Genomic DNA, 27,035 nt, shown 5'->3' with positions numbered 1-27,035 from the left:
GTGACCAGATCTTCTCATTCTCGGTGTCCACAAGTCAGGATACAGCAAAATATGTCCAAAGCTCCCTGAGCCCTTTCCAGACATCGTGGAGAGGGGAGGGACAGCCTCTTCCCAACGGTCATGAGAAGAGGAGAGAATTCTCTTGCTCCCAGCAGCCTAGAGTGAAGTGCATAGATTGAGCCCTCATGCCCTTCTTATCGAGCAGAAGGGAGCGGGGGAAGACAGAGTCCTCAGCAGCCAGTGCAAAATGGCTAAAATCCCAACCTCCCCTAGCAGCAGATACTCCTGTTTTGACTCATCAACCCCTGCTCAACCGCTGCTATGTGCCACTACTGCCATTCTGCATCAGAACCAGGGGCGGCTCCAGGCCCCAGCACACCAAGCACGTGCTTGGGGCGGCAAGCCGTGGGGGGCGCTCTGCCGGCACCGCAAGAGTGGCAGGCAGGGTGCCTTTGGTGGCATGCCTGTGGAAGATCCGCTGGTCCCGCCGCTTCGGTGGACCTCCCGCAGGTGTGCCACTGAATCTGCGGGACCGGGTACCTCCCGCAGGCAAGCCGTCGAAGGCAGCCTGCCTGCCTTGCTTGGGTCAGCACAAACCTAGAGCCGCCCCTGAGCACCTCTAACATCTTGGCTATAAACACAATCTTCCTGTCTGATGCACAAGCTTAGGAGAGCCAATCTTCTATTAACAGAGTATTGAGAACTGCTAGCTAGAAGAATCCATTGACCATATCTGTTTGATTTGGGGATGGAGAGCCTCTGCAGTGTCATTCCAGGTCCAACAAATTCAGGTGGCATGTGCTACCTTTTGGACCACACTATAGACTAAGAAAATCATCTCTGAAGGTGATCAGGAGGAAAACAAGACTGTTTATTTGTGTGTGAAAGTAGAGTGTAGGAGTTATGCTAAAGCCTTGCATTTTTAATAGCAGCAGCAAGTTTGTGAAAGTCTGTATGGAAGGACACACACATAGATTTACTAGCCAATAGCTTTTTGTTTACAAGGTATTTAATACTTCAACTACTCTTTACACTGGTTTTCTTTGTTTGCATATATATAAATATTTGTTTATCAGGCAAATTGCATGGTACTTTCTTTTCCTGAAAGTGACTGGAAGCTGTTACATCAAAATTCAGGGGTTTTACGCTGTGTAATACTTTCTGAAAAGACAGAACTCTGGCCTTGCTTTTAGGAAAGGGTTAAGCTGAGGTGCAAGAAAGTGGAGTGTAATACTAACTGTATATAATCCACCTTGACCTCGCTCTATGCTGGCTCTGCTGCTGACTTCTGGTGTGACCCTCGGCAAGTCTTTTCACCTCTCTGACCTCCCCACTCTGTCTTGTCTATTTAGACTGTAAGCAGGGGCAAACTTTTGCTAGGTTTGTTCTGAGTGTCTAGCACAGGGGTTGGCAAAGGTGGCATGCGTGCTGATTTTTACCGGCATGCTGCTGCCAGCTGGGGTCCCAGTCGCCGGCTCTGCTCAACCTGCTGCCGGCCTGCAGCAGAACCCCCGGAATTCCCGGCCGGCAGCAGCTGAGTGGGGCCAGTGGCTGGGACCCCAGCTGGCAGGAGCCGTTCAGCCTGCTGCTGGTCTGGGGTTCTGTCCACTGGCTCCGCTCAGCCCGCTGATGGTCTGGAGTTCCGTCCGTCGGCCCTCCTGCCAGTCTGGGGTACCAGTAGCCAGCCTAGGGCTCTGTTTCTGGCTTGGTCCCAGTGCTCCGCAGCCCTTATAAAAATTACATTACAATTAGCTTAAAAATTTGAAAACTTAAAAACTTTGTTTGTATATTACAGTAATTGTTAAAACATGTATAATGTTAATAAATACATATGTGCCTGGGCTTAATTTGTGTTTTCTATGATTTACCTTCTAAAAAAATCTCGCATGTCTCGCACCCCCAGAAAGGGCATTTCACACCCCAAGAGGTGCGTGCACCCCAGGTTAAGAACCACTGCACTAAACTGATAAGATCTGCATTTTAATTTAATTTTAAATGAAGCTTCTTAAACATTTAAAAACCTTGTTTAACTAAACTATTGTTGTATGTGAAGTATATAATATAAACTTAGAGAGAGAGAGAGAGACCTTCTAAAAACATTAAAATGTATTACCGGCATGCAAAACCTTAAATTAGAGGGATTAAATGAAGACTCGGCACACCACTTCTCAAAGGTTGCAGACCCCTGGTCTAGCACAATGGGACTCTGACCTCAGTTTAAGCCTCCAGGCATTACTGCAATTCAAATAGTAAGTCATGAGATCTTTCTGCAGAACACAGACCCCAAGCACGTTGCAGAATATATAGGGCTCTAGTTACAAGTAAGGGCATTTTACATAAGGCAAAAAAAAAAAGCCCAAAAGAAGGTTCCCCCCGCCCATTTATCATCATTTCTTGTATTCACGTTTTTAAAAAATTTCCCTTGAACTGAGCACATCAACTGGCTTCCCTTGCTCAATAACTCACTCTCAGTGAATTTCCAGAGCCAAATTCAGCCTGCATATTACATCACTGAAGTCAGTGGAGTTGAACCTACTTACACCAGGACCAAATTTGTTCTTTAGACTTTGCATGTGCCTCAGGTGGATAGGGAAGTTAGTCTATGAGGCCTTGTTTACATAGGGGATTTGCCCAGGCTTCAGCCATCAGTCACCAGCCAGTATAGCTGCATCAGTGCAAGCCCCTCATATGGGCAAGGAAAGCCACAACTTGCACAGGTGGAGCTTGTGGCTTTGTCTTGTCCACAGCAGTGCAACTCCATTGGTGAATGGCCATTGACTGCTGGAATTAGGGGGAATCCCTAGTGTAGACAAGGCCTGAGAAGTTCATTTGGAATTTGCAACTCCCCAGGCCTTAACAAAGCAGAGGTCTAATGTGGTGCCAATAAGGCTATAGCAAGGCTAATGATCTGAGTCTGTGCTTTAATAGCTGGTGTTTTCAAAGGTGGCTGCTCAGGAAAAAGCTACTACATTTAACTCCTCTATTTTCATTGTAAAAATGGTTCTTTTTAGTCTTTACATCTGGGACAGCACGAACCAGCACCAATTTTTCAAAGTGCCGTGGGGTGCTAGACTTCTGGCTCTGCCCCAAGCCCTGCCTCCACTCCAGCCCTTCCCGCATCCCCCACTCATGCCCCACCTCTTCGCACCCCACTCCACCCCTGCCCACCTCTTCCCACCCAGTTCTACCCCCTCCCCTGAGTGCCCTAAGTCCTTGCTCCACTCCCTCCCCCCGCCTTCTGTCTGCATGCCGCAGAACAGCTGATTGTGGGAGGCAGGAGGTGTGGAGAGGCACTGATCCACAGAGCCTGCTGGCGGACTGGAGGCACTGGAGGGGTAGGGGGAGCTAATGGGGGGCTGCCGGTGGGTGCTTAGCAGCACCCACCATTTTTTCCCTGTGGGTGCTTCAGCCCTGGAGTACCGAGTCCAGCAAGCAGGTGTTGTGCTGATTCCCATCACCACTGACTTTGACTCACAGCTGCAATAAAGTTTAGAACACAATTCAAAATGCTTCCAAACTGCTTAGAGAATAGATACTGGAAATCCTGTAGTCTGTAATTACCTGATGTAAATCTGAAGTCAGTGAACCAATCTTTTGGGTATTGAGCGCAGTAAATCATGTAGTACCCTTGAAGAAAACCATTATAGATACAGAATAGCATGCCAAAGAGAAGTATCTGCAGTGGGAAAGGTCTGCCTCTCGTGAAGAATGAGTAAATAAACGTCCTAAGGTAGATAAAAAACACAGTCAAACCAGAAGTAAACACCACATATAAACACATACATAAATACATCTTGGTAAAATGCTGGGTTTAAAAAAACAACAACAACATTTTCAGCTTATGTGGGCTGACACTACACTAACATAATTCTTTTACTGTTTTTTTTTCACTATGTCTTTTTTTAGAAAGTTTACAACAGGTTTACAAATCCTAACCGTGTAAACATTAGTGACAATACAATGATCATTTCAACAGTGAGCTTTTGTTTAGAGAAACACTATACAGTGATATAATCAATGGATCTCTCTATTTAGCAGGATGTTACCGTGTTACAGTGTGAGCATCTTTACACTATTCATGACATGTCTACTAATAGTTTCTGTATTGTAGAGAAACAAACTTTACTAAATGTACTGGATGATCAAAATAAGTAAGACTACATTAGCATAAGTAAAACAAATCACTACCAATGAGAACAGGTAGCATTACAGAAATGTATACTCATCTATAAAATGGAACATTCCCTAGCTGTCTGAGCAGAGGACTGGGAGCTAGGAGCACCTCATTTATCCACACTGTGGTCTTGAGAAAGTCAATTGACCTCTCTGCCTTGGTTTCCGTCTTTATAAAATGGAGACCATGCTTTCTATACGCCCTCATAGAAGTGGTTTGAAAATTGATTGGTGTTTATAGTGCACTATATGAATGCTAAGCATTGTTGACTTCTGACACTAGTGTCCCATTCTGACACCAGTGTCAGTGTCCCCTCTCTCCCAAGCAGTAGCAGAATTTCAGGGCCTTGCAAGTTGGCACCTCAGTGGATGAAAAATGAGTGACACAGAATCTGGGCATATTCTACATATAATGTGCTTAATTTACAAAGTCCCAAAACTAGATGGTTAAACAGCACACAGGGAGCAACTCTGCCTCAAGAGTTGACTCTAGTCAGAAACCAAGGCAGAGACCAAACTCCCCTGTTGTTCACACAGCACTTTCTAATCTACACAGAACCTTGTAAACTAAAAAACTACCATAAACATTTCTTCCAAGACCAAAAACGTACTCACAAACTATGAAGAATTATGTGAGAGACTGTAACAGCAGCACCTGATGGAAGTCTGTCACAGCAGTATTATCTTCTTCCACTAGAAAGGATCAGCTTATGATAGTTTTATGTCCTCATTATTATCCATTTGGATGGCACCCTCTGAGGTCTGATCTAGCCATATCTGTAGGGTCTTCCTCAAAAGCCAAGCATCTACATACATACAGTACATCAAAGTACTGCTAAAAATATGCCCCAAAGCCACTTCCCAAGGTCTTCTACCTACAACAGAAAGCTTTCTTTTAAACACCCACAGAACCATCTGCATAGGAAATAGTTTTATTCCAATTATTGTTGTGACAGTACCCTTGTTCTGGGATTCAAGACTACCTTAAAAATGTGGTATCTGTGCCTTGACATAATTCTTGTGCAGAACTATTTATTTGTGGGGAGAAATCTTTATGCTAGGATACAAATAATATTTAGAGCCCTGGAAAGACTCCTAGTCTGATTATTTTTTTTGCAAAATTCATGTAATTAAAACCTTTCACTCATGCATTAGACTGATTTATTCACTGCAGACAATTTACTTGTGCTGTTATGGATTACAGAGAAACTCTGCATCAGTGAAGGGGAAGTTTATTCTCTGTGTATTCGCTTGTGTCCTCACCCCTCTGTTTATTTTTTTCTTTAAACTATTCATTGTATATAGGAGTTGGGGTGATTAATGCCACTTTACCATTTGTTTTAAACCTTTACTTGCGGGATTAGGTTAAGACAGGAGTAGGCAACCTATGGCACGTGTGCCGAAGGCGGCACGTGAGTTGATTTTCAGAGGCACTCACACTGCCCGGGTCCTAGCCACCAATCCGGGGGGCTCTGCATTTTAATTTAATTTTAAATGAAGCTTCTTAAACATTTTAAAAACCTTCTTTACTTTACATACAACAATAGTTTAGTTATATAATATAGACATAGCTAGCGAGAGACCTTCTAAAAACGTTAAAATGTATTACTGGCACACAAAACCTTAAATTAGAGTGAATAAATGAAAGACTCGGCACACCACTTCTGAAAGGTTGCCAACCCCTGGGTTAAGCGATTCTCAAACTGTGGGTCAGGACCCCAAAGTGGGTTGCAAACCCATTTTAATGGGGTCGCCAGGGCTGGCGTCAGACTTGCTCAGGCCCTGGGCTGAAACTGAAGCCTGAGCCCCACCACCCGGGACTGAAACCAAAGACCAAAGGCTTCAGCCCTGGGCGGCTGGGCTCAGGCTTCTCCCCCCATCACACACACATACACACATCCGGGGCTGAAAGGCAGTGGGCTTGGGCTCCGGCTTTGGTCTCTCTTCTCAGGATTGTATAGTAATTTTTGTTGTCAGAAGGAGGTTGAGGAGCAGTGAAATTTGAGAACTGCTAACCAATTCACTTTGATAAGACACACACTCACAAACCACTTGTTACAATTTTATGGGCTATAATTAGGGTGACCGTACATTCCTTTTTTAAGCCCTGTCTGGCCGTCCTGACTTTTTTTGGCAAAAGTGGTCATTTGTCCCATTTGCTCTTGCAAACTTGAGCAGTTGGCAAGAGCAAATGGGACAAATGCCCACTTTTGTAAAAAAAAAAAGTGGGGTGTGAAATAAAATGTGGGGGGCAGGGAGGGAAGTGACAATGCCAGCCCCATGCAGGGGGGCATGCAGGGCTCGGGTGAGCAGCGACACCAGACCTGCGTGGGGAAGGGGGCTTGGGTGAGTGGCTCGGGCTAGCTCCATGCGGTGTTCCATTTTCTCTTTGGGAAATATAGTCACCCTAGCTATAACACACTTATTTGCTTTTATGGAAGTTACCAGAATTTATCAGTACTTTTAAGATCCTGTCTTCACTGCACCATTGTAATGAAAATGACCTCAACAGGGTTTTCCCAATGTTTAAGCCGTATATATTTTTAATAAAATAGAAGAAAGTAACAAGACTCCCACTATTATTGAATTTATGCAAAGGAGAAAGCTAATGTTATTAAGGGATCCAGTCCTTCCACAGTTAAAGGTAAAGCTAGCTAGAAATAAGAACAATTTTCAGCTAACCCATCATCCTTTCAGCTTCATTAGAAATCAGTCAATCCAGTCAGGATTTATCTGGAATGTTTGGGCCATATTACACAAGGAGTTTGAGATATGGGAAATGGACAAGTCACTAGAAAATGTATAGAAACTTGTATGAGAACTTTTCAAAAACATTGCTAACAATTTCCTGGTTTGTCATATCTGCAAAATAGATTCTTGTAAGCAAACATCACTTCTCAAAAAGTTCCTAGTAAGTAGAGATACATGTAAGAATCAGAGAGGATTTAAAAAGTTATCATAAGTACCCAAAACTAAAGACATAACCACTTTTTAAAAACCACATATATAATAAACATATTTTAAACTGTATTATACAGATTTTTGGGACTGGGATCATCTTTTTGTCATGTGTTTGTACTGTCCTTTATACAAAGGGAACCCACGGTACTACCACAATGCGACACATTCCTAAATATACTAGTGTATCATTTAAAAGTATATTGGCTTGGTGCATATTTAATGCAAATTTCAGTTTGATATATTATGCACATCAGTTTGCTGCAGGCTTTGTAAAGAGCATGTTACGACCTACACAATTCGCAAAGTATGCAAGGCTTAGATGCAGAAGGTATTGGGGTGGGGAGGAGAACCCTAAATTGCTGGCAAGGAACAACACTGAAGTGAATCTAATCTAAAAGAAGTGGGAGAGGCTCATCCCTATCAATCCAACATCTTAACTACAAGAATATCCTTTCTACCCCCGCCCCACTCCAGCCAGCACATTTCTTGGGAAACAAAAACCATTTAATATTTCTGTTGTTTTTTTTACAAAGCATAGTAGAGCAAACCTTGTAATAATATCAACTTCACTCCACAGTCTGCATTCTAACCAGAGCATGGATACAGCACAGATGTAGTGAGAAATAAGTGCCTCAGTCAGGTAACAATTTCTAAATCAAAATAATTTGAACACAGTAAAGAGCCAACTCTCACACTTTTATTACAAATCTCATTGTATTTGATGTTCTTCTTGAAGCCCCTGCTTCTTACATAAGCCCCTGGCTACAGAATGCCAACTTTCATTGATTCATTTAGTACTATTACCAGGAGCCCCAGTCATAGACCAGGACCCCATTGTGCCAGGCCAGGGGTCGGCAACCTTTCAGAAGTGGTGTCCCAAGTTCACTGTAATTTAAGGTTTCGTGTGCCAGTAATACATGTTAACGTTTGTAGAAGGTCTCTCTCTATGTCAATACTATATAAATAAACTATTGTTGTATTTAAAGTAAATAAGGTTTTTAAAATATTTAAGAAGCTTCATTTAAAATAAAATTAAAATGCAGATCATATCAATTTAGTGTGATCCTTGCCTGGGATCCTTGTCTGGGGTTCCAGCCACCAGCCCTGCTTAGCCCGCTGCTGGTCTGAGGTCCAGCCGCTGGCCCTGCTCAGCCTGCTGCTGGTCTGGGGTTCCATTCACTCAGCTAGCAGCGGGCTGAGCAGGCTGATGTCAGGCTGAGCGGGGCTGGCAGGAGGCTGAGTAGCTCAGTCTGCTGCCAGTCTGAAGTGTCGGCAGCACTCAGTCTTTTGCCAGTCTGGGGTTCCGGCTGCCGGCCCCTTGCCATTCGGGTCCCAGCCACTGGCCCCCTCAGCCTCCTGTTGGCCTAGGCAAGCAGAACCTCAGGCTGGTAGCAGGCTGAGGGGGGCCGGCAGTCGGGATCCTGGCTGGTAGGAGCTGGCGGCTGGAATCCCAGGCTGGCAGCGGGCTGAATGGTGCCAGTGGCCGGGATCTCAGACCAGCAGCAGACTGAGCTGCTCAGCCCCCCGCTGGCCCCGCTCAGCCCGCTGTTGGCCGAGTGAATGGAACCTCAGACCAGAAGCGGGCTGAGCAGGGCCAGCAGCTGGACCCCAGACTGGCAGCGGACTGAGCAGGGCTGGTGGCTGGAACCCCAGACAAGGATTCCAGACCCTGCTCAGCCTGCTGCCGGTCTGGGCTGAGTGGGGCCAGTGGCCGGGACCCCAGACCCGCTGCCGCTCTGGGGTTCCTTCCGTCAGCTCCTGCCAGCTGGGATCCCGGCCGCCGGCCCCCTTCAACCTGCTACCAGCATGGGGTTCTGCTCACCAGGCCAGCAGGAGGCTCAGCGGGGCCGGCAGCTGGAATCCCAGACCAGCAGCAGGCTGAGTGCTGCCACTCAGCCTGCCACCAGCCCCGCTCAGCCTGCCGCTGGCTGAGAGAATGGAACCCCAGGCCAGCAGCGGGTGCTGAGTGGGGCCAGTGACTGGGACCCCGGCTGGCAACGGAGCAGCAGCCGGAACCGCAGAGCGGCGGTGGTCTGCCACCTTTGGCATGTGTGCCGTAGGTTGCCGACCCCTGTGCTAGGCACTGTACAAACAATACAAAAGTAAAGTTTCTAGTCTTCATGGTTGTGGAAGAAACCTTGAAAACATGAATCAAGTGAACGCTAAGAGCTCAGAAACCAGAAGACAGTAAAATAAAACCAAATTAAAAAAAAATCTCATGAATTTTAAGTCAATCTCATGATTCTGGGAGCTTGATTTATGGTTTTTGAATGCTTGGAGTTGGCAATGATCAGTAAATACAACTGTGCCACTCCACTGTAATCAAACCCCATGTGAGCAGTAGAGTAAATATCTATACCACTTGAAACTCAAGCAGTTTATGGCCTCAATCCTCCAGTGGGATCAGCAGGAGCAATAGAAACTTCATTTAAGGGTTTATACTTACAAGAACTAGTCTCAAGTCTCTGGGCCTTTTTGGCAACGATATCTTTAAAAAAATGGAAAACTTATGAACCAAAAAGGGGGTAAGCAATATGCAAACACAGCAAAAAACTCTGTAAGTGTGATATCAATAGCTGCTTAGAATGAATTAAGAGAAGGATGGCACCAAGCCAATATCACAGTCCTACATACTGCCAAGTTAACAGCTTACATTGCAGAGGAGGAAAGAGCATATGCAGCAAGGAAAACAACTTGGCAGTCCATCAAAGACAAAATAAATCAGTCCCCAGACCAAGAGACCAGGGATCCTGCCAGAACAACAGTGGCCTGGCTGCTAGAGCCAGAACAAAACTGTCTGCAGTACAGAAGACCTGAAAGACCACTGAAAGAGAAACTTGCTGTTTCCCATTAACAGGATTCCATGTAAACTGCCTTAAAATGCTTAGTTCCTTAGAAAATTACTGGGCAGAAGTCTGTGTGGCTCTGCAGATTGGTAATGAGATACAGAATATTTAACCTCTAGGTTATCAGACACAAGTCGGTAGTAACTTAACTTTGTTACAGGCTGTATAGATGCCTTTTGTGAAATAAATTAGCCACCTCCATCTAGTTCCTAGGGGGCAGGTGGAAATGATACTACTTTCCTACCTCACAGGCCTGTGGTAAGGATAAATCCATGAAAGATTGTGAAGAACTCAGATACAATTTCAATGGGCTCCATATAAGAATTTAAGATAGACAGGTAGGCATCCACAACATACAAATCATTGTAACTGACACTATATCCAGCTATCCAGAGGTGAAAGTAAGCTGGTATGCCCTGGTATGGTGTACCGGGGTGGCCTGGTTCCCCACTGAGCCTGGGGTAGTGGCAGCAGGGCTCTGGGGGTTATTTAAGGGGCTGGGGCTCCCACTGCCTCTACTGCCCTGAGCTATTTAAAGAGCCAGGGTGGTAGAAGCAGGGGAGTCCTGGGCCTTTTAAATAGCCTCCCGAGCCCTGGAGTAATGGTGGGGCTCCGGCAGCTATTTAAAGGGTCTGGGGCTCCCAGTGCCTCTACAGCCCCAGGAGCCGGAGCCCTGCTGCCAGAGCCTGGCCATTGCTCCAGCAGGCTCCGGCGGCTATTTAAAGGGCCTGGGGCAGTAGAGGCAGGGGAGCCCTGGGCCCTTTAAATAGCCCCTGAAGCCCTGCTGCCAGAGCCCTGGGGTAGCAGCGGCAGCGGTTTAAAGGGCCGGGGCTGTAGCAGTGGCCGAGCCCTGGGCCCTTTAAACTGCTGATGGAGCCCCCAGCTGCTGCTGCTACCCTGGCAGGGGAAAGGGAGGGCACTTACTGGTACAGGGTGGGCTGGAGCTGGCTCTGACCCCCCTCATGCCCACCCCTTCTGCCTGAGGCCCCACCCCTTCCAGGGGCCAGAGCCATCCCCAACCCAGCCCTGTACTGGTAAGTCCCTATGTCTACTTTCACCCCTGCAGCTCTCTCATACTTCTTTATGCAAGCTCAAAAGCTTTTCTCTCTCACCAACAGAAGTTGGTCCAATAAAACTATTACCTCACCCATCTTGTGTCTCTAATCCTGGAACGAATATGGCTACAACAATGCTGCGTACAAAGAATGTCATGTAAAGACTCTAATGAAAGCCTGTACCACGCTAGTAGTCACAATCATTGCAAGATGTATGTATGGGAAATAGGTGGAGTTATGTGTATATGCTGAAAATTATGTTCTGTAGGTCTATGAGTTAAGGCAGGCCACATAAACCTTCCAGGCAGGGGCAGAGGAGACTTCCCAAAAGTGAGGGGGCCAGGGGCCTCTTCCCCTTCTGTGGCCTCACCCCTGCCCCTTCTCTCCCCCCAAGTTCCTAATAAGCAGAGGTACATGTAAGAATCAGAGAGGTTTAAAAAGTTATCATAAATACCTGAAGCCGGAGCAAGGCCAAGGAGCCCGGGTCCCTCCACCTGCCAGGGTAGGGGGGCATGACAGCACCCCCTGGCCTGTGTTCCTGCCCAGAGCAGGTGGAGAGTCCGCAGTTCTGCACAACTGCCTGTGTGGCCCTTATCCTGACCCGGCTCTGGGGGATGGGGCCTCAGGGGGAGAAGGAGGGGCAGGGGTGGGACCCCTGGTGAAAAATGGATGGGCCTGGCCTCCTGGCTCCCCCTGTTCTGGAACCTGTGCTGACAGACAGGGGCTAAGAGATGCTTCTCTCTCCTTGCCTGGTCATGTGCAAATTGGGTATTATATAGTTCACAACGGAAAGGCCCCTGGAAAAGACTGCATACTGTCCAAGGTCATAAAATGCAGAAAACCTGTTCTACTGCAACATCTTCATGAGTTGCTCTTCCTATGCTGGAAAGAAGGCCAAGTACCACAAGAAATGAGAGATGCCAACATCATCATTCTATAACAGGGGTCATCAGCCTTTCAGAAGTGGTGTGCCGAGTCTTCATTTATTCACTCTAATTTAAGGTTTTGCGGGCCAGTAATATATTTTAACGTTTTTAGAAGGTCTCTTTCTATAAGTCTATAATATATACCTAAACTATTGTTGTATGTAAAGTAAATAAGGTTTTTAAAATGTTTAAGAAGCTTTATTTAAAATTAAATTAAAATGCAGAGCCCCCCTGGACCGGCACCCAGGACCCAGGCAGTGAGAGTGCCCCTGAAAATCATCTCATGTGCCGCCTTTGGCACACGTGCCATAGGTTGCCTACCCCTGCTCTATAAAAATAAGGATGATAGGAGCAATTGTAACAACTACCTTGGCATTTCCCTTCTTAGTATTATGGGAAAAGACTTTGCCCAAGTTGTCGGGAACAGACTTCAGATCCTTGCAGACAGAGTCTATCCTGAATCACAGTGCGGCTTCAGAGCTGAAAGGTCTACCATCAACATGACCTTCTCGCTGAGACAACAACAAGAGAAATGCAGAGAACAAAAAAGCCCCTCTAGATAGCCTTCATCGATCTCACAAAGGATTTTGACTTTATCAGTAGAAGTGGACTATTCGCACTTCTAGAAAAGATTGGATGCCCCTCACAAGCTCTTAAGCATGATACGTCACAGTCCAATATGACGGCTCAGTGTCTGAGGCCTTCCAGATTCGTAGTGGAGTTAAGCAAGGTTGAATACTTGACCCAACTCTGCTTGGGATCTTCTTCTTCCTGCTACTGAAACAAGCTTTTAGTTCCTGAGAGGATCTACTTGCACACAAGATCAGATGGAAAGCTGTTCAATCTTGCAAGACTCAGATCTAAAATCAAGACTTGGGATGCCCTTATCCAACACCTCCTCTTCGCTGGTGACACAGAAGTGACAACCCACATAGAAACTCATCTTCAAAGCCTAAAGGACAGTTTTTCCAAAGACTGCCAAGACTTCGGGCTTACTATAAGCCTAAAAAAGACTAACGTAATATGCCAAGCAGATGAAGAAACACCCTCTATCAAGATCACCAATTATGAACTTGAAGTGGTGAACGGGTTCACTTCCACTATTGTAGTCAACCTTTCACTTGAAATGGAACTCAACATCAGCATTGGAAAAGCCACCACAGCAATGTCTAGACTGGCCTGTTGTATGGCAAAACAACAAACTGACAGAACACACAAATATCTGCACGTACCATGCGTGTGTTATCAGCACATGTTTGTATGGGAACAAGACATGGACCTTAGACTCACCATGAAAAGAGGCTCAGCCTTCATATGAGTTGCCTTCATCAAATTTTTGGAATCTCCTGAAGGGACAGAGTCACCAACACTGAGATGCTCAAGCAGGCCAGCACACTCAGTATGCAAACACACCTCAAACAGAGATGCCTCCACTGGCTTGGGCATGTGTGCCAAATGAATGATGGGTGCATCTCAAAGGACATCTTCTATGGTCAGTTGGCATCTGGAAAAAGACCCAAAGGGAGCCCAAAATTGCATTTAAAGGATGTGTGCAGGTGAGAAGAAATGGACATGGATGTGGACAAATGGGAAGATCACACTCAAGACTGCAGCTTTTGGAACCAAGAACTTTACAAAGGTCTCCGGAGTTACGAGAGGAAGCAGTCCAGCTTCACAGAGGAGAAAAGAGCTTGCAGAAGGCAGAGCTCAAAAGGTTGAAACATCACCTTTAAATGTGACAGATGCGGCAGGCTGCCTCTCTTGAGTGGGTCTCTTCAGCCGCGTTCACGGTTGCCATAAAACCAGCTGAGTAAATTCAAATTCTTTACCACTCAGAGGCGCATACCCATGGTCTCTTGAGGCTGAAGGATGCCTAATACCACTACAGTTCACAACAGATATCCCTTTACAGTCCAAGCAAAATGCTAATCAATAGATTGTGAGTCTTGCAAGTCAAAAACAAAACCAGGTGGGGTATCCTATTTACAAGTACAGACAAGGAACTTTTGAAACTATATCTGGGGTGCAGAGGGATCCCCAGCTATCCTTTCCTGAGAAAGTAAACTGACAGTGGGCTTGCATAATGAAAAATGGACCTCAGCCAGACTTGGCTGAAAACCCTGGGAAGAACTTTGGATGAGATAAACTTTTTTAGACAGAAGAATAAAGTTTTAGTTAAGTTTGGGCCATAGAAAGCTTTTGTTTTTCTTTTCTAGGTAACCTTTTGTATCCAATATTTTTGTTTGCTACCGTACAAATCTCTGTTAAATAAACTTGGGGCATGGCTACACTTGCAGATGTAGAGCGCTTTGAGTTAAACCAGCCCTCCGAGAGTGCAGTAGGGAAAGTGCTGCAGTCTGTCCACACTGACTACTCCAAGCGCACTGGCATGGCCACATTTGCAGCACTTGCAGCGGCATTGGCAGCGGTGCATTATGGGCAGCCATCCCACAGAGCACCTCTTCCCATTCTGGGGCTGTGGCTTGTGGGGGGCGGGATTCTGGGTCCTGTCCCAATGCCCCGTGATGCATCAGTTTGCATCCTAGCAATCCCTGTGCTTCTGTCCACATTTGGCGCCATCTTTCAATGTTTTTTTGTACTGCGCACTCTGTCTTCCCTTTTGGTCTGTGGGAATGGAGCCCGAACTGGTGAGGAATATGCTGACGAGTCTCGCCAGCACGTCACGTTTGGCAGTTGAGTTGTTCTTTATGCTCCAAAGTGACAGTGAGGGCTCCGACGATGATATCAAATCAAGTAATGTATACAACATGAGTTTGCTTGTGGTATTCACAGACATGCTCACCACTGTGGAACGCCATTTTTGGCCTCGAGAAACAAGCACTGACTGGCGGGATCACATCATCATGCAAGTCTGAGATGACAAGCAGTGGCTGCAGAACTTTCAGATGAGAAAAGTCACTTTCATGGGACTGCATGAGGAGCTTGCCCACACTCTGTGGCACAAGGACATGAGATTGAGAGCTGCCCTGACAGTGGATAAATAGGTGGCTATTGCAATCTGGAAACTGGCAACTCCAGACAGCTACCGATTGGTTGCTAACCAGTTTGGAGTGGGAAAGTCGACCGCTGGAATCGTGTTGATGCAAGTTTGCAGGGCTATTAATTTCATCCGGATCAGAAGAATCGTGACTCTGGGTAACATGCATGACATTGTGAATGACTTTGCACAAATGGGTTTCCTTAACTGTGAAGGGGTGATAGATGGGACGCATATTCCTATTCTGGCACCAGCTCACCTAGCCTCCAAGAACGTTAATCGGAAGGAGTATTTCTCTACGGTTCTCCAGGCGCTTGTGGATCACCGTGGGCGTTTTATTGACATTAACGCAGGCTGGCCCAAAAAGGTACATAACGCATGCATCTTTTGGAACAGTAGCCTGTTCAGGAAGCTGCACGACGGGACTTTTTTCCTAGACCAGATGATCACCGTAGGGGAAGTCGAAGTGCCTATTGTGATCGTTGGAGACCCTGCTTACCCTTTAATGCCGTGGCTCATGAAACCCTACACAGGGAGCCTTGACAGCAGCAAGGAGTGGTTCAACAACAGGCTGAGCTGGTGACGAATGACTGTGGAGTGTGCTTTTGGCCATTTAAAGGGCCGCCGGTGCTCTCTGTATGGGAAGCTGGACCTGGCCGATAACAGCATCCCCGCGGTTATATCCGTGTGCTGTACCTTCCATAACATTTGTGAAGGGAAGGGTGAAAGATTCACTCAGGCATGGAACGTGGAGATTCAACACCTGCAGGCTGAATTTGAACAGCCAGAGAGCAGGGCTATTAGAAGGGCCCAGTGTAGGGCTGCAAGGATTTAGGGATGCCTTGAGGGAGCAAGTTGAGGCTGAAAGCCACCAGTAATGTCTGGTGTCCTGCATGGGAGTGAAGCGCAGTGGTTCCAATGTTAGTAGGAATCTGTGTTTGCTATGCCGACTTGCAGTGCCTGTTTCTTTCCTGGGCTAAGGTATCTTTTACTTTATGCAATAATAAAGACTGTTTTCAAAGCCAAAAAATCCATTTATTGAAAAGAAAACTCATGTATTGAAAAGAAACACAACTGCTTGGGAACCAGACAGGGCAAGGAGGTGGAGTGCGGAACAGTACAATAATATATTTGCGTATGTCCTGTTATCACACTCAGCCTTCCTGTCTGGAGTGCTGTGCAATGAGTGCTGCACTTCAGGATGGCTATACTGTATGGTGATGGAGGTTGAGTGCAATGGGTAAGGGTCGTAGTTTTCAGGGTTGGGTGGTGAAGCTACAGGCGTTGGAGGCTGCTGGTGGCGGTAAGAACCTGGATGTTGGGGAAAGTGGGTTGGAGGTGACATGGAGACACAAGGGAAAGTGTTTTTGGACAAGCGCTGCAGTGGGCGTGGGGAGGGCGGGCACGGTAGTGCCCCGCCTGCATGGCTACAAGCACCTGGATAAAGTCTGCTTGGCGCTTCATTATGTTTATCACTCGATCCATGCTTTGCTGCTGGAGCACTGCGCTTTTGTGTCGGCTCTCCTCATTCTGCTATCGGATCCTCTTTTCACTCTCCCGCACTTTTTTATTTTAATTACTTGAATGCTGTATTACTTCATGCAACATGTCTTCCTTGCTTCTATGTGGCCTCTTCCTGATTTTTTGGAGTCTTTCGACCGGTGATAACACGGATGGGTGAGATATCAAGCTTGCATCTGTAAAGGCAAAATGCAACACTTAACAGAGGCAACATTGTTCTCACCAGACAGAGCAATGATTCCTCCATACTTAAAGACAAGCACAGTCTACACAATAGAATAATTTGCCCCTCCCAAAGCAAGCGCACATAACCCACGGGAGTTCTAAAATGGAGAATAAGCACAGGGTCAAGTGTGACTGATTGTTTCACAGCTGTACTGTCCTTTGAGTTTCTGTGCCTTGGGGAGAGCTAACAGTGGTAGAGGTCCCCTATACTGAACACTATGCCCAAATTTTCCACAGGAGTTCATCCTGGAAGATATCTCGCTGCTGAGGGTGACCTGGGAAGCATGGGAGGGTCTTCTATTACAATGTGGCTTCCACCCTGGCTCATATGCAGCTTGCCTGTGTGCAGCAATGGTCCCCCCACCCCTAACGGCACAGTGGTGCTGACAAGTAAGCCTTACTGGGACAAGGACCACAGTGGCTTTCCCGAGAAACCTGCACAAGTGCATTGCCCAAGTTCTGGCTGAGAGCTTTGAAGAGATCACTGAGGCCGATTACCACGATTTAAGACAGCACATCAACACTCTGTTCCACATCTAAGCATGCATGCAGCCCTAACCCTCCTCGCCCCAAGAGCCTGCACCGAATAACTTCCTTCCCAAAATAAAAGCCTCTTACCGGGAACCTCCTCTGGTGTTTGTCCTTCCCTAAGCACCAGCCACTGTGACTGGCTACCTTCCTTCTGGCTTAAGAACAGCTCTGGCTGCACGCATCTAGGGATTCCAGGGTATTTTCCTCTGCCTCAGCACCCTCACTCCCACTTTGCTCCTCCTCCTCCTGCCTTGTTGCAATGAGCTCTGAAGTGTCCACGATGGTCCTCAGAATGGAGGTGGGGTCACCCCCAAGTATCGCATCCAGCTCTCTGTAGAAACGTCAGGTCATGGGGACAAAACCCCCAGGCAGCTGTTTGCCTCATGGGCTTTGCGACAGGAATTCCACAGCTCCTTCACCTTAATCCTGCACTGCAGTGGGTCCCGGTCATAGCCCCTTTCCATCATGTCCCTTGATATCTGCCCTAAGATATCGTAATTCCTATGGCTGGAGCATGGCTGAGACTGGATGGCTTCCTCCCCCCAAACACTGATGAGGTCCAGCACCTCATCATTGCTCCATACTGGGGATAGCCTGGTGCGTGGAGGCATGGTCACCTGGAAAGATTCACTGATAGCACTCCACACGCCTGGCTGAGCAAACAGGAAGGGGATTTTCAAAATTCCCAGAGAATTTAAAGGGCGGGTCTGATGGTTGGTGACCTGAGGGCAGGGCAGTAGAGTTCAAAGTGATGACCAGAGTGGCTAGAACAGGCATTGCGGGACACTTCTGGATGCCGATCAGAGCACAGTAACAGATCAGGGTGTCCACACTGGCGTTGCAGCACTCCAGCGGCGGCGCATCAAATGTTATTCCACTTGCTGAGGTGGAGTACCAGGAGTGTTCTAGCTGCAGAGTCAGAGCACTCTACATGCCTTGTCAATGTGAATGGGTAGTGAGCTAGGGCACCCAGAGCTGCTTTAATGAGCTCTAACTCACAAGTGTAGCAGGGCCACCCAGAGGATTCAGGGGGCCTGGGACAAAGCAATTTTGAGGGCCCCTTCCACAAAAAAATTGCAATACTATACAATACCATATTCTCGTGGGGGTCTGGCACAAATTGCCCCACTTGCTCCCCCCCACGGGCAGCCCTGGGAAAAATAAACCTTCCGCATCTCGGCATAAACCCAGTTTAGAAAAAACTTCTTTACAAGGTACCACTGGTTCTCAGCATCAGCTAGTGCTAAAAGGCACTAAAGCTCATTAAAAGGGTTGGACAAATATTTTCCATCAAAACTTTTTTTGGATCAAAAACTAGGGGTTTTTAAAAAGCAGAAAAAAATCACGGACAATGTCTGCTTTTTTTCAAAAATTGTGTTTTTTTTAAATTGAAAAGCTGAAATTAGTCTGCCAAACCTGAATATGGCTTGAGGTTTCAGAAGTGTGTGGCCAAATATTTGATGCTTGCTGTGTTTGATGGTTTAAAGAAACAATAAAAAAATTCTGCTTAAAAAAAATCCAGAACTTTCGAACCACCTCAGCTTGTGATCAAACGCCTGCGCCCATCCAGTCAGAGATTTTTCCAGGTTTCTGATACTCTGCTGGCTTCCTTGACTCATATCTGTCTCCATAACTTTGGGTTCATTTAGGTTAGCACATAAGAACAGCCATACTGGGTCAAACCAAAGGTCCATCCAACCCAGTATCCTGTCTACCGACAATGGCCAATGCCAAGTGCTCCAGAGGGAGTAAACCTAACAGCTAATGATCAAGTGATCTCTCTCCTGCCATCCATCTCCACTCCCTGACAAACAGAGGCTAGGGACACCATTCGTTACCCATCCTGGCTAATAGCTATTAATGAACTTAACCTCCATGCATTTATCTGTTTCCTAGAGACTGGCTCCATGGGGTCCCTCACAAACTGGAGACGGTTACAGTGGGTTTGTCTTTAGTATTAATTATGTACATACTCCACGAACTGAGCACTTGAGCTTGTTCTAGAATCTGGGATGAGCCTCTGTTGTGAAAACTGAAATGCTCAAAATAGCACATGCATGTGAATGGACACCGAATGCTAAAATTAAATTAACCCAAGGGTTCTCAAACTGGGGGTCGGGACGCCTCAGGGGGTCACAAAGTTATTACTGGGGGTCACGAGCTGTCAGCCTCCACCTCAAACTCTGCTTTGTCTCCAACATTTATAATACTTTAAATATATAAAAAAGTGTTTTTAATTTATAAGGGGGAGGTTGCACTCAGAGGTTTGCCATGTGAAAGGAGTCACCAGTACAAAAGTTTGAGAACCACTGAATTAACCCCTCTGAACCTCAGGGAATGCAGGGGAGGGGGAGTCTCCCTTGGTAGGGTTGGGAAGGAGATAGGTGGTGTAGGATATTGCTCTTCTCATGTGATCCCTCCCCTAGTGGCTAATTTTAAATTAAGCTACCCTCCCCTATATCTCCCTATGGCACTGAAATTAAATATAGACTTTAATTTGGCATTTGAGAAGTGAAAGGGATGGTAGCCCTAATGGAAAAGCTAACAGCTTGGCTCTTTTGCAAGCCTCAAACTGCTGAATGAGCTTTAGGGTTGGGAAGGCTGTGCCTCCCAAACAGGCTGGCCCTGCCCCCTATCCGACCCCACCCACTGCCTGTTCCCTGACTGCCTGCCCCCCTTAGAATGCCTGATCCATCCTGCTCCTTGTCCCCTCACCGTCCCCCAGAGACCTCCCCCAACCAACACCCAGGGACTCCACCCCTGCTCCCTGTCCCCTGACTGCCCCAACCCCTATTTACCCCTTCCCTGAGTCCTGACAGACCCCCAGAACGCCCACAATCCAACCTCCCCACCATTCCCTATCCTCTGACTGACCCCCACCTCTACCCCCTCCCTGTCCCCGGGACTCCCTGCCCCTTACCCCCATCTCCCCCCTCACTCGGTGCCTCAGTGCGCTGCATCCAGGAGCATCCCTGAACAACGCTGCAATGTGGCTCCAGCAGGGCCTGAGCTCCTCCCCCCTCAGAGCCACATGGTAAGGGGGAGGGGCTGCGAGCTCCAATGGGGCCTGAGCTCCCTCCACTTGGCCTGGAGCTCGCAGCCCCGCCCCCTTACCACATGGCTCTGAGCAGGGAGGAGCTCAGGCCCCACCGGAGCCACACTGCAGCGCTGTCCAGGGACACTCCTGGATGCGCTGAGGCTCTGGGAGAGCGGCGGAGGCGGGATCAGGCTGGGGAGGGAGCCTCAGCCACTCTCATGGGGGCCGCTGCGGAGCCAGGGGCAAATTGCCCCACTTGCCCACTCCTCTGGGCAGCCCTGAAGTGTAGCCAAGCCCTTAGACTTGTTTTCTCTAGAAACAAATCTAAGTGGTGCATTGCAAGCAAAGATGTACTCTGAGGTGTAATTAGTGAGCTATGGTGTTTTATTCCTATGGGAACTGTGGGCCTGGTAATTCTGTGAGTGTTCAGTGCAGTGGGTTAGATATTACAGGGGATACTTGGAGGACTCGGGGTTGGAGTGTGCCTATCACTAACCAGTAAAGAGAGAGCAAGGCCTGAGTAGGTCTGGAGGGAAATGCTTGTGTTGCCAGTGGCATTAGGGAGTTGATCCCAGGCAGGCACAAATGAGGCTACTTCATGATAAGGGCAGGTAGTAACAAGGTGCTTCACAACCCTGAATACTCCCAGGGAGTATCACATCCCTCAGCTATTTTCTCTGATTCTCTCCCAATTGATTTTATCTTTGTTAGCCAGCCAACATATTGATGTGGGAGGTGGGGGAGGGTCCAAGGTGGACACCTTAGATACTATTTTGCACTATGGCACAATGGGTTTTCTTGAATCCTAGGGCCCTAGTGAATCCTGTGATTAGTGTGGCCATTGTCAGAACAGGAGGGAGAGGGTGTGCAGAGATGGATTGAAAATCTCTTCTAGACTGTACTTGTGTAAAGTAGGGGGATGAGTCAGCATCAATGAGTTTTAAAGCCCTAAGCAAAATTGACGTAAGACTGTTTCCTAACTAAGAAATGGATGTCTCCATCCACTTACATGACCAGAAGGAACAAAGATTGTTGGGGGCGGGGAATGACATTTATCTATGGTACTTATATAGCCCCCATTACCATAGTAGCTGAACGCCTCATACTCTTTTTGTATTTGTGAGGCAGGGAAGCACTATTATCCCCATTTTACAGATGGGGAACTGCGGCACCAAGAGACTAAATGACTTGCACATGGACACAAATCAAGTCTGATAGAGCAGGGAATTGAATCCAGGAATCTTGAATGCCAGGCTTGTGCCCTAGCCACCAGATCATCCTTCCAGGCCAGGACAAGACCTAGGCACTGGTGCAGTGTGGCTACATAGGGTGCCTCTTACCTGCAGAACAGCCTTCATGGACAGATTTCTGAGGCTGGGATGATGGCAGAGCAAGGTGGGGCTTTTTATAATGAGGATGAATGAAAGAGCAAGAGCGGTAGGAGTCTCCTTGTGAAGAAGGGTGAGCAGCAGAAGCCCCTTGGTTTGGGAGAGAAGTGTGGTGACTGAAGAAGCTGGTGCTTCTGTATATGAGAATCTCACATTTGCAAGCCTGCCCTGAGGAGCATGGAAGATGTCGGGGCACCAGCTGAAGGGGAGGACACGTGACCTCCTCCTGTGTCTCCTCCCCACCTCACCCCCAGCCTAGGGTCCTTGTGCTCTCCCCACCCGCCTCCCAACACTATGTTACCTGCGGGGGGGTGGCTCTGTCCTCCCGCTGCACTGGTTCCCTCTCTGGCATGTTTGGCTGCTCTTCTTGGCAGCCAGAGCTGGGCAGCGAGTGGGGCAGAGCCACTCCAGGACACTGCCTGGTGCAGCACAGCAGCTGACTGGGAGAATGCCTGGCTGCAGCAACAACAGGCTGCCTCCTGCCCGGGCTTGGCTTCTGGGATAGCAGCTGAGCAAGTCAGAGACCCCTAGCATGCTCAGAGTTGGCTCCTGTGCCCAGAAGTTGCAAGCTCCACATCATGAATGGAATAGTGTAGTGGTGGAGACACTGTTCAGACAACTCCATGGTGTGTTACAAATTACTTTTCCTATTCAGCAGGTGAACTTTTATGGAAAAGGAAATGGGATTTAACACTTAATAATTGTTCCTAGTATTCTCTGTTGTTGACTTTGGGCTCTCTATGCCATTTATTGCTGTAGTATATGAGCACTACTAACAGATAATCTCCCTTAAAGAAACCAGTTTGATAAAAAATAAAAGTTAAGACATAAAAAATATATGCAGTCCTAAAGCTGTAAGTTTAGCTTGAATCTTATCTTGTACATCAAGCAGTGAACAAATTGACTACAACCAGCCCTGTTATTGTGTTAATTCCTTTATGAACTACAGTGATGAAAGCCAAGTTTCCAGCAATTATGACAAAGATTAAGGGTGCAAAAAAAAGTGCTGAATACTTCCAAAAATAACAGTGAAAGCTTAGAACCACTGAAAAGATTTACTAGGCAACGGCATAAAAATCACCATCTTTAATATCCAGTGGAGGGTGATACTCCTTGGATTTGTATCATCAACTACTCTGTTTTTAAAAAAAAAGTCCTATCCACCTCAGAAATGTGGTGTTGGAGATATGACCAGGGGAGATCTGCAATGGCAAACTAACCTGCCCATGTTAGAGAAACTTGCACCACACAATCTGGGGAAAAGCATAACTGGGTAGAACCAGCAGATGTTAAATTTTATAACAGTGGAAAAGGTTTATTACAAAGGGGACTCGCACAACACAGACTGTAGCTACATTGACTCAAACTTTCTAGTACACAACTGGAGTATTAACATCAGGGTATGTCCACACTACGAGATTATACTGATTTTACATAAACCGGTTTTTAAAAACAGATTGTATAAAGTCAAGTGCACGCAGCCACACTAAGCACATTAATTCGACGGTGTGCGTCCATGTACTGAGCCTAGCGTCTATTTCCAGAGCGTTGCATTGTGGGTAGCTATCCCATAGCTCTCCCATAGTTCTCGCAGTCTCCCCCGCCCATTGGATTTCTGGGTTGAGATCACAATGCATGATGGAGCAAAAACAGTGTCGCGGGTGATTCTGGGTAAATGTCGTCACTCAATCCTTCTTCCGTGAAAGCAACGGCAGACAATCATTTCGCGCCCTTTTTCTCTGGATTGCCCTGGCAGACGCCATAGCATGGTAACCATGGAGCCTGTTTAGCCTTTTTTCACCGTCACCGTATGTGTACTGGATGCTGCTGACAGACGCGGTACTGCAGTGCTACACGGCAGCATTCATTTGCCTTTGCAAGGTAGCAGAGACAGTTACCAGCCCTATTGCACCATCTGCTGCTTTGGAAACTGGCAATGATGGTTATCAGTCACATTGTACCATCTGCTGCTGTCATGGGTGCTCCTGGCTGGCCTCGCTGAGGTCAGCCGGGGGCGCATGGACAAAAATGGGAATGATTTCCCAGGTCATTCCCTTCTTTATGTTTTGTCTAAAAATAGAGTCAGTCCTGCCTAGAATATGGGGCAAGTCTACCAGAGAGCACAGCTGCTCCAGGTCAGAGCCCCAGAGATCCCACAGAAATGATGAGCTGCATGCCATTCTAGGTGCCCCTGCAACAACTCCACCCATTGCTTCCCTCCTCCCACACCCCTCCTGGGCTACCGTGGCAGTTATCCCCCCATTTGTGTGATGAAGTAATAAAGAATGCAGGAATAAGAAACACTGACTTTTTAGTGAGATAAAATGAGGGGGAGGCAGCCTCCAGCTGCTTTGATATTCCAGGCAGGACATCTCCATTACTCATTAAAGGGTGGGGGGAAGAGGAGCACAGCCTCCCACTGCTATGATAGTCCAGAATCTCCATTAGACATGAAAGGGGAGGGGGAGAGGAGCTCAGCCTCCAGCTGCTATGAGGATGGTTAGCAGCCCTATTGCACCATCTGCCAGGACTGAATCTCCAGGACACAAAGCTTAAAGAAGGGAATGACCGGGAGTCATTCCCATTTTTGCTGAGGCCAGCCAGGAGCACTCACAGGATGATGACAAGGATGGCTATCAGTCATTTTGTACCCTACTTTCTGCCACCAGGGAGGGGACAGGAGAGGATGCTGCTGTTTAGCGCTGCAGCACCCCGTCTACGAGCAGCATCCAGTAGACATACGGTGACATTGAAAAGAGGCGAGAAATGATTTTTTTCCCTTTTCTTTGAGGGGGAGAGGGGGAGTAAAATGACAACATATTCCCTGAACCACTGGCGACAACGTTTTTGACCCTTCAGGCTTTGGGAGCTCAGCCAAGAATGCAAATGCTTTTCGGAGACTGCAGGAACTGTAGGATAGCTCGAGTCCTCAGTTCAAGAGGTGCAATATGTGGCTCCATTGAAGTCAATGGGAATTTTGCCATTAAGATGAATAGAGCCAGGATTTCACCCATGTGTCTTACCTATGGAGTTACTTCTCTGAGGCGGTCTGCTGGATACCCATGTAGTAAGGTTGTGGAGGATGACATAACTAGCAAGGATGCATACATGTAACAGAACAGAATCTGCCGCTAGCATCTTCTATAGATTTAGAGGGCTGTGAATTCAAATCCATATTGTGTTTTTATTAAGATTTCTATACTGTGTGGTGCAAATTCGCCCTGGGTATAATTCCACAAGGCAAAATTCTGCTCTCGCTACATCTGAACAACCCAGTTAAGACTTTGATTTGGTATAACAACAAAATTTGGCTTTATGGAGTTATATCAGCGATGAATTTGACCTAACTCGTTTTCCTTTCTGTTTGGTATGGATGACTAACCTGTCACCACTTAATTATCTTTATCAGCCAAAGCTATGTAACATCTTTCCCTTCTGAAGTAGTGAACAATAAGCTAAGTTCTTAACTTCTTTTTTAAAGAAGCTGCTAATCTTTCCATAATGTTAACATAACTCACTAACAATGGGGCTGTCTGTCCCCCTCCAGTGCTTGTTCACAAAGAGAGATGTGTGTGTCTGCAACAGCCTTTGCACTATGGACCCTGAATTCTTCAGCCCGGGCAGTCAAAGCTGTTGCTTTTAGATCCAGAGGTGCAGGGGTGTCATATTTTACCCTAACCAAAGGTCCAGTGAGACCTGCAAGGACCTATTTGGGCTTGAGTCAGGTTGGATTTTACTTGATCTCTGTGACACCACAGGGAAGAAGATCAGTGACCAAAGAGGGGGAGTGTACACATCATTTCTCACTCCTCCCATAAGTCCCACAGGGAATCTGGCAGGAAAGTAATGCAGCCTCAGCCTACGCTAACCCAAGTTTAAAGAATGGTTATCATCTTGGGAATGCCTCCAAATCCACTGGATCTGTGCTGCCTCTAGTTCATTTCAAGATATAGAGCACCCAAAATAGCAGCACTGGCTTCTAGGGAATTGGTGATGTTTGGGGGGAAAAAACCTCCCCCTATTCTGAGAGTTAGGGATACTGAAAACACATGCTCCAGATGGAACAATTAACAGAGGACTTTGTTAGAGGATCTGGTTAAGAATCCTCTCCCAGGAGACTCTTTCCCCCCACCCCCAGATATTTCTGTGATAGTAATTGATCTGGTCCAGAGTTAATGCTTTTAACTTTTATGATACTTGAGCTATATTTTGTTGATTCCAGATAAAAGTTATACAGACAGCGTCTCAATTCCTGGGTCTACATTTCTGTACTTACATTCTGCAGGTGTAAAACTGTGGGCATAACTTGATGTCTAAGAGTTAAGAGCACACTTAATGTCTAAAGGTTGCTGCTAGAAATACATGTATGGCTATAAGTAAACATTTAACATGCCTATCCCAGGCTCTAAATACTATCACCATCAGTTAAAAAATGGAAAAAGTTATTTCAAAATAGCAATGTATTCCTCTCTGCCAACATGCCAACAACCAGTTTGCAAGAACATATCACACAGCAAGTCAGAATCTCTATACCTTTTTTACTCCTTCCCCCAAATTTCCAGCCCCAAGTGCCTCTGCCTTCCCCAAATGTCTGTTCAAGCAAACAGGCTTTGTGGTATACCCATGAGATCAACAAATCGGGAGTATTTTGAACCACCAGGGTAGCAAGTACATTATTATTAACTGTTTGCACTGTTAGTACCTAGAGTCCTTTAATGCTACACATGTACACACACATACACACACACACACAGTCATACAGTCTCTGCCTCAAAAAGCTTGGAATAAAAATTGAGCTGTATTTAGGGTGACCAGAAAGCAAGTGCGAAAAATCTGGATGGGTGTAATAGGAGCCTATATAAGAAAAAGACCCCAAAATCAGGACTGTCCCTATAAAATAGGGACATCTGGTCATCCTAGCTGTATAAATATTGTGGTCCAGACAAAACACAAAATACTGACTAAGGCTCTAGTCCTGCTTGCAGGACTGAAATGAATAGGGCTAGTCATGTATGGTCCTAGAACAATACATCATTAGCAGTGTGTAGAGTAGACCCAGAACAGAAGGCAGGCCATTTCATTTATTACCTTATAATTAATGCCCTACTTAATTTGTGATATTGTGGAAATTGTGGATTACGCAATATTAGGCTTCCACCGCAATTTTGTCAACCATCAGGAGCTGACGGCAAGAGCCCTGGTTGGCAGCTGGGGCCCCCACAGTCAGCCCCACATATTAATGACTGTAATATAGTTGCAGCAAAGTGTCTGATTATCAAAAAAAATTAGCAGGCATAGCATAATATTTGACTGCTTATATTGTTCCAGCAATTTTTTCTTGAACAAATAGGTCTTCTCTGGCTTTTCCAAATTA

General features: G+C 46.7%; 1 protein-coding gene across 1 annotated transcript in view; it reads right to left on the bottom strand.

Annotated features, from left to right (window-relative positions):
- Positions 1–27,035, bottom strand: part of SRD5A2 (steroid 5 alpha-reductase 2) — a 60,099-nt gene that overhangs the window by 13,903 nt on the left and 19,161 nt on the right. Inside the window, exon 2 of the mRNA XM_050950459.1 lies at positions 3,562–3,725. Coding sequence (XP_050806416.1) covers positions 3,562–3,725 — 164 coding nt within the window. The remainder of the gene's footprint in view (positions 1–3,561; positions 3,726–27,035) is intronic.

This window comes from Gopherus flavomarginatus, chromosome 4 (assembly GCF_025201925.1).
Source record: "Gopherus flavomarginatus isolate rGopFla2 chromosome 4, rGopFla2.mat.asm, whole genome shotgun sequence".
NCBI classification, from domain to species: Eukaryota; Metazoa; Chordata; order Testudines; family Testudinidae; genus Gopherus; species Gopherus flavomarginatus.
Note: the sequence above shows the minus strand (reverse complement) of the source record. Positions and strands in the feature narration are given on the sequence as shown.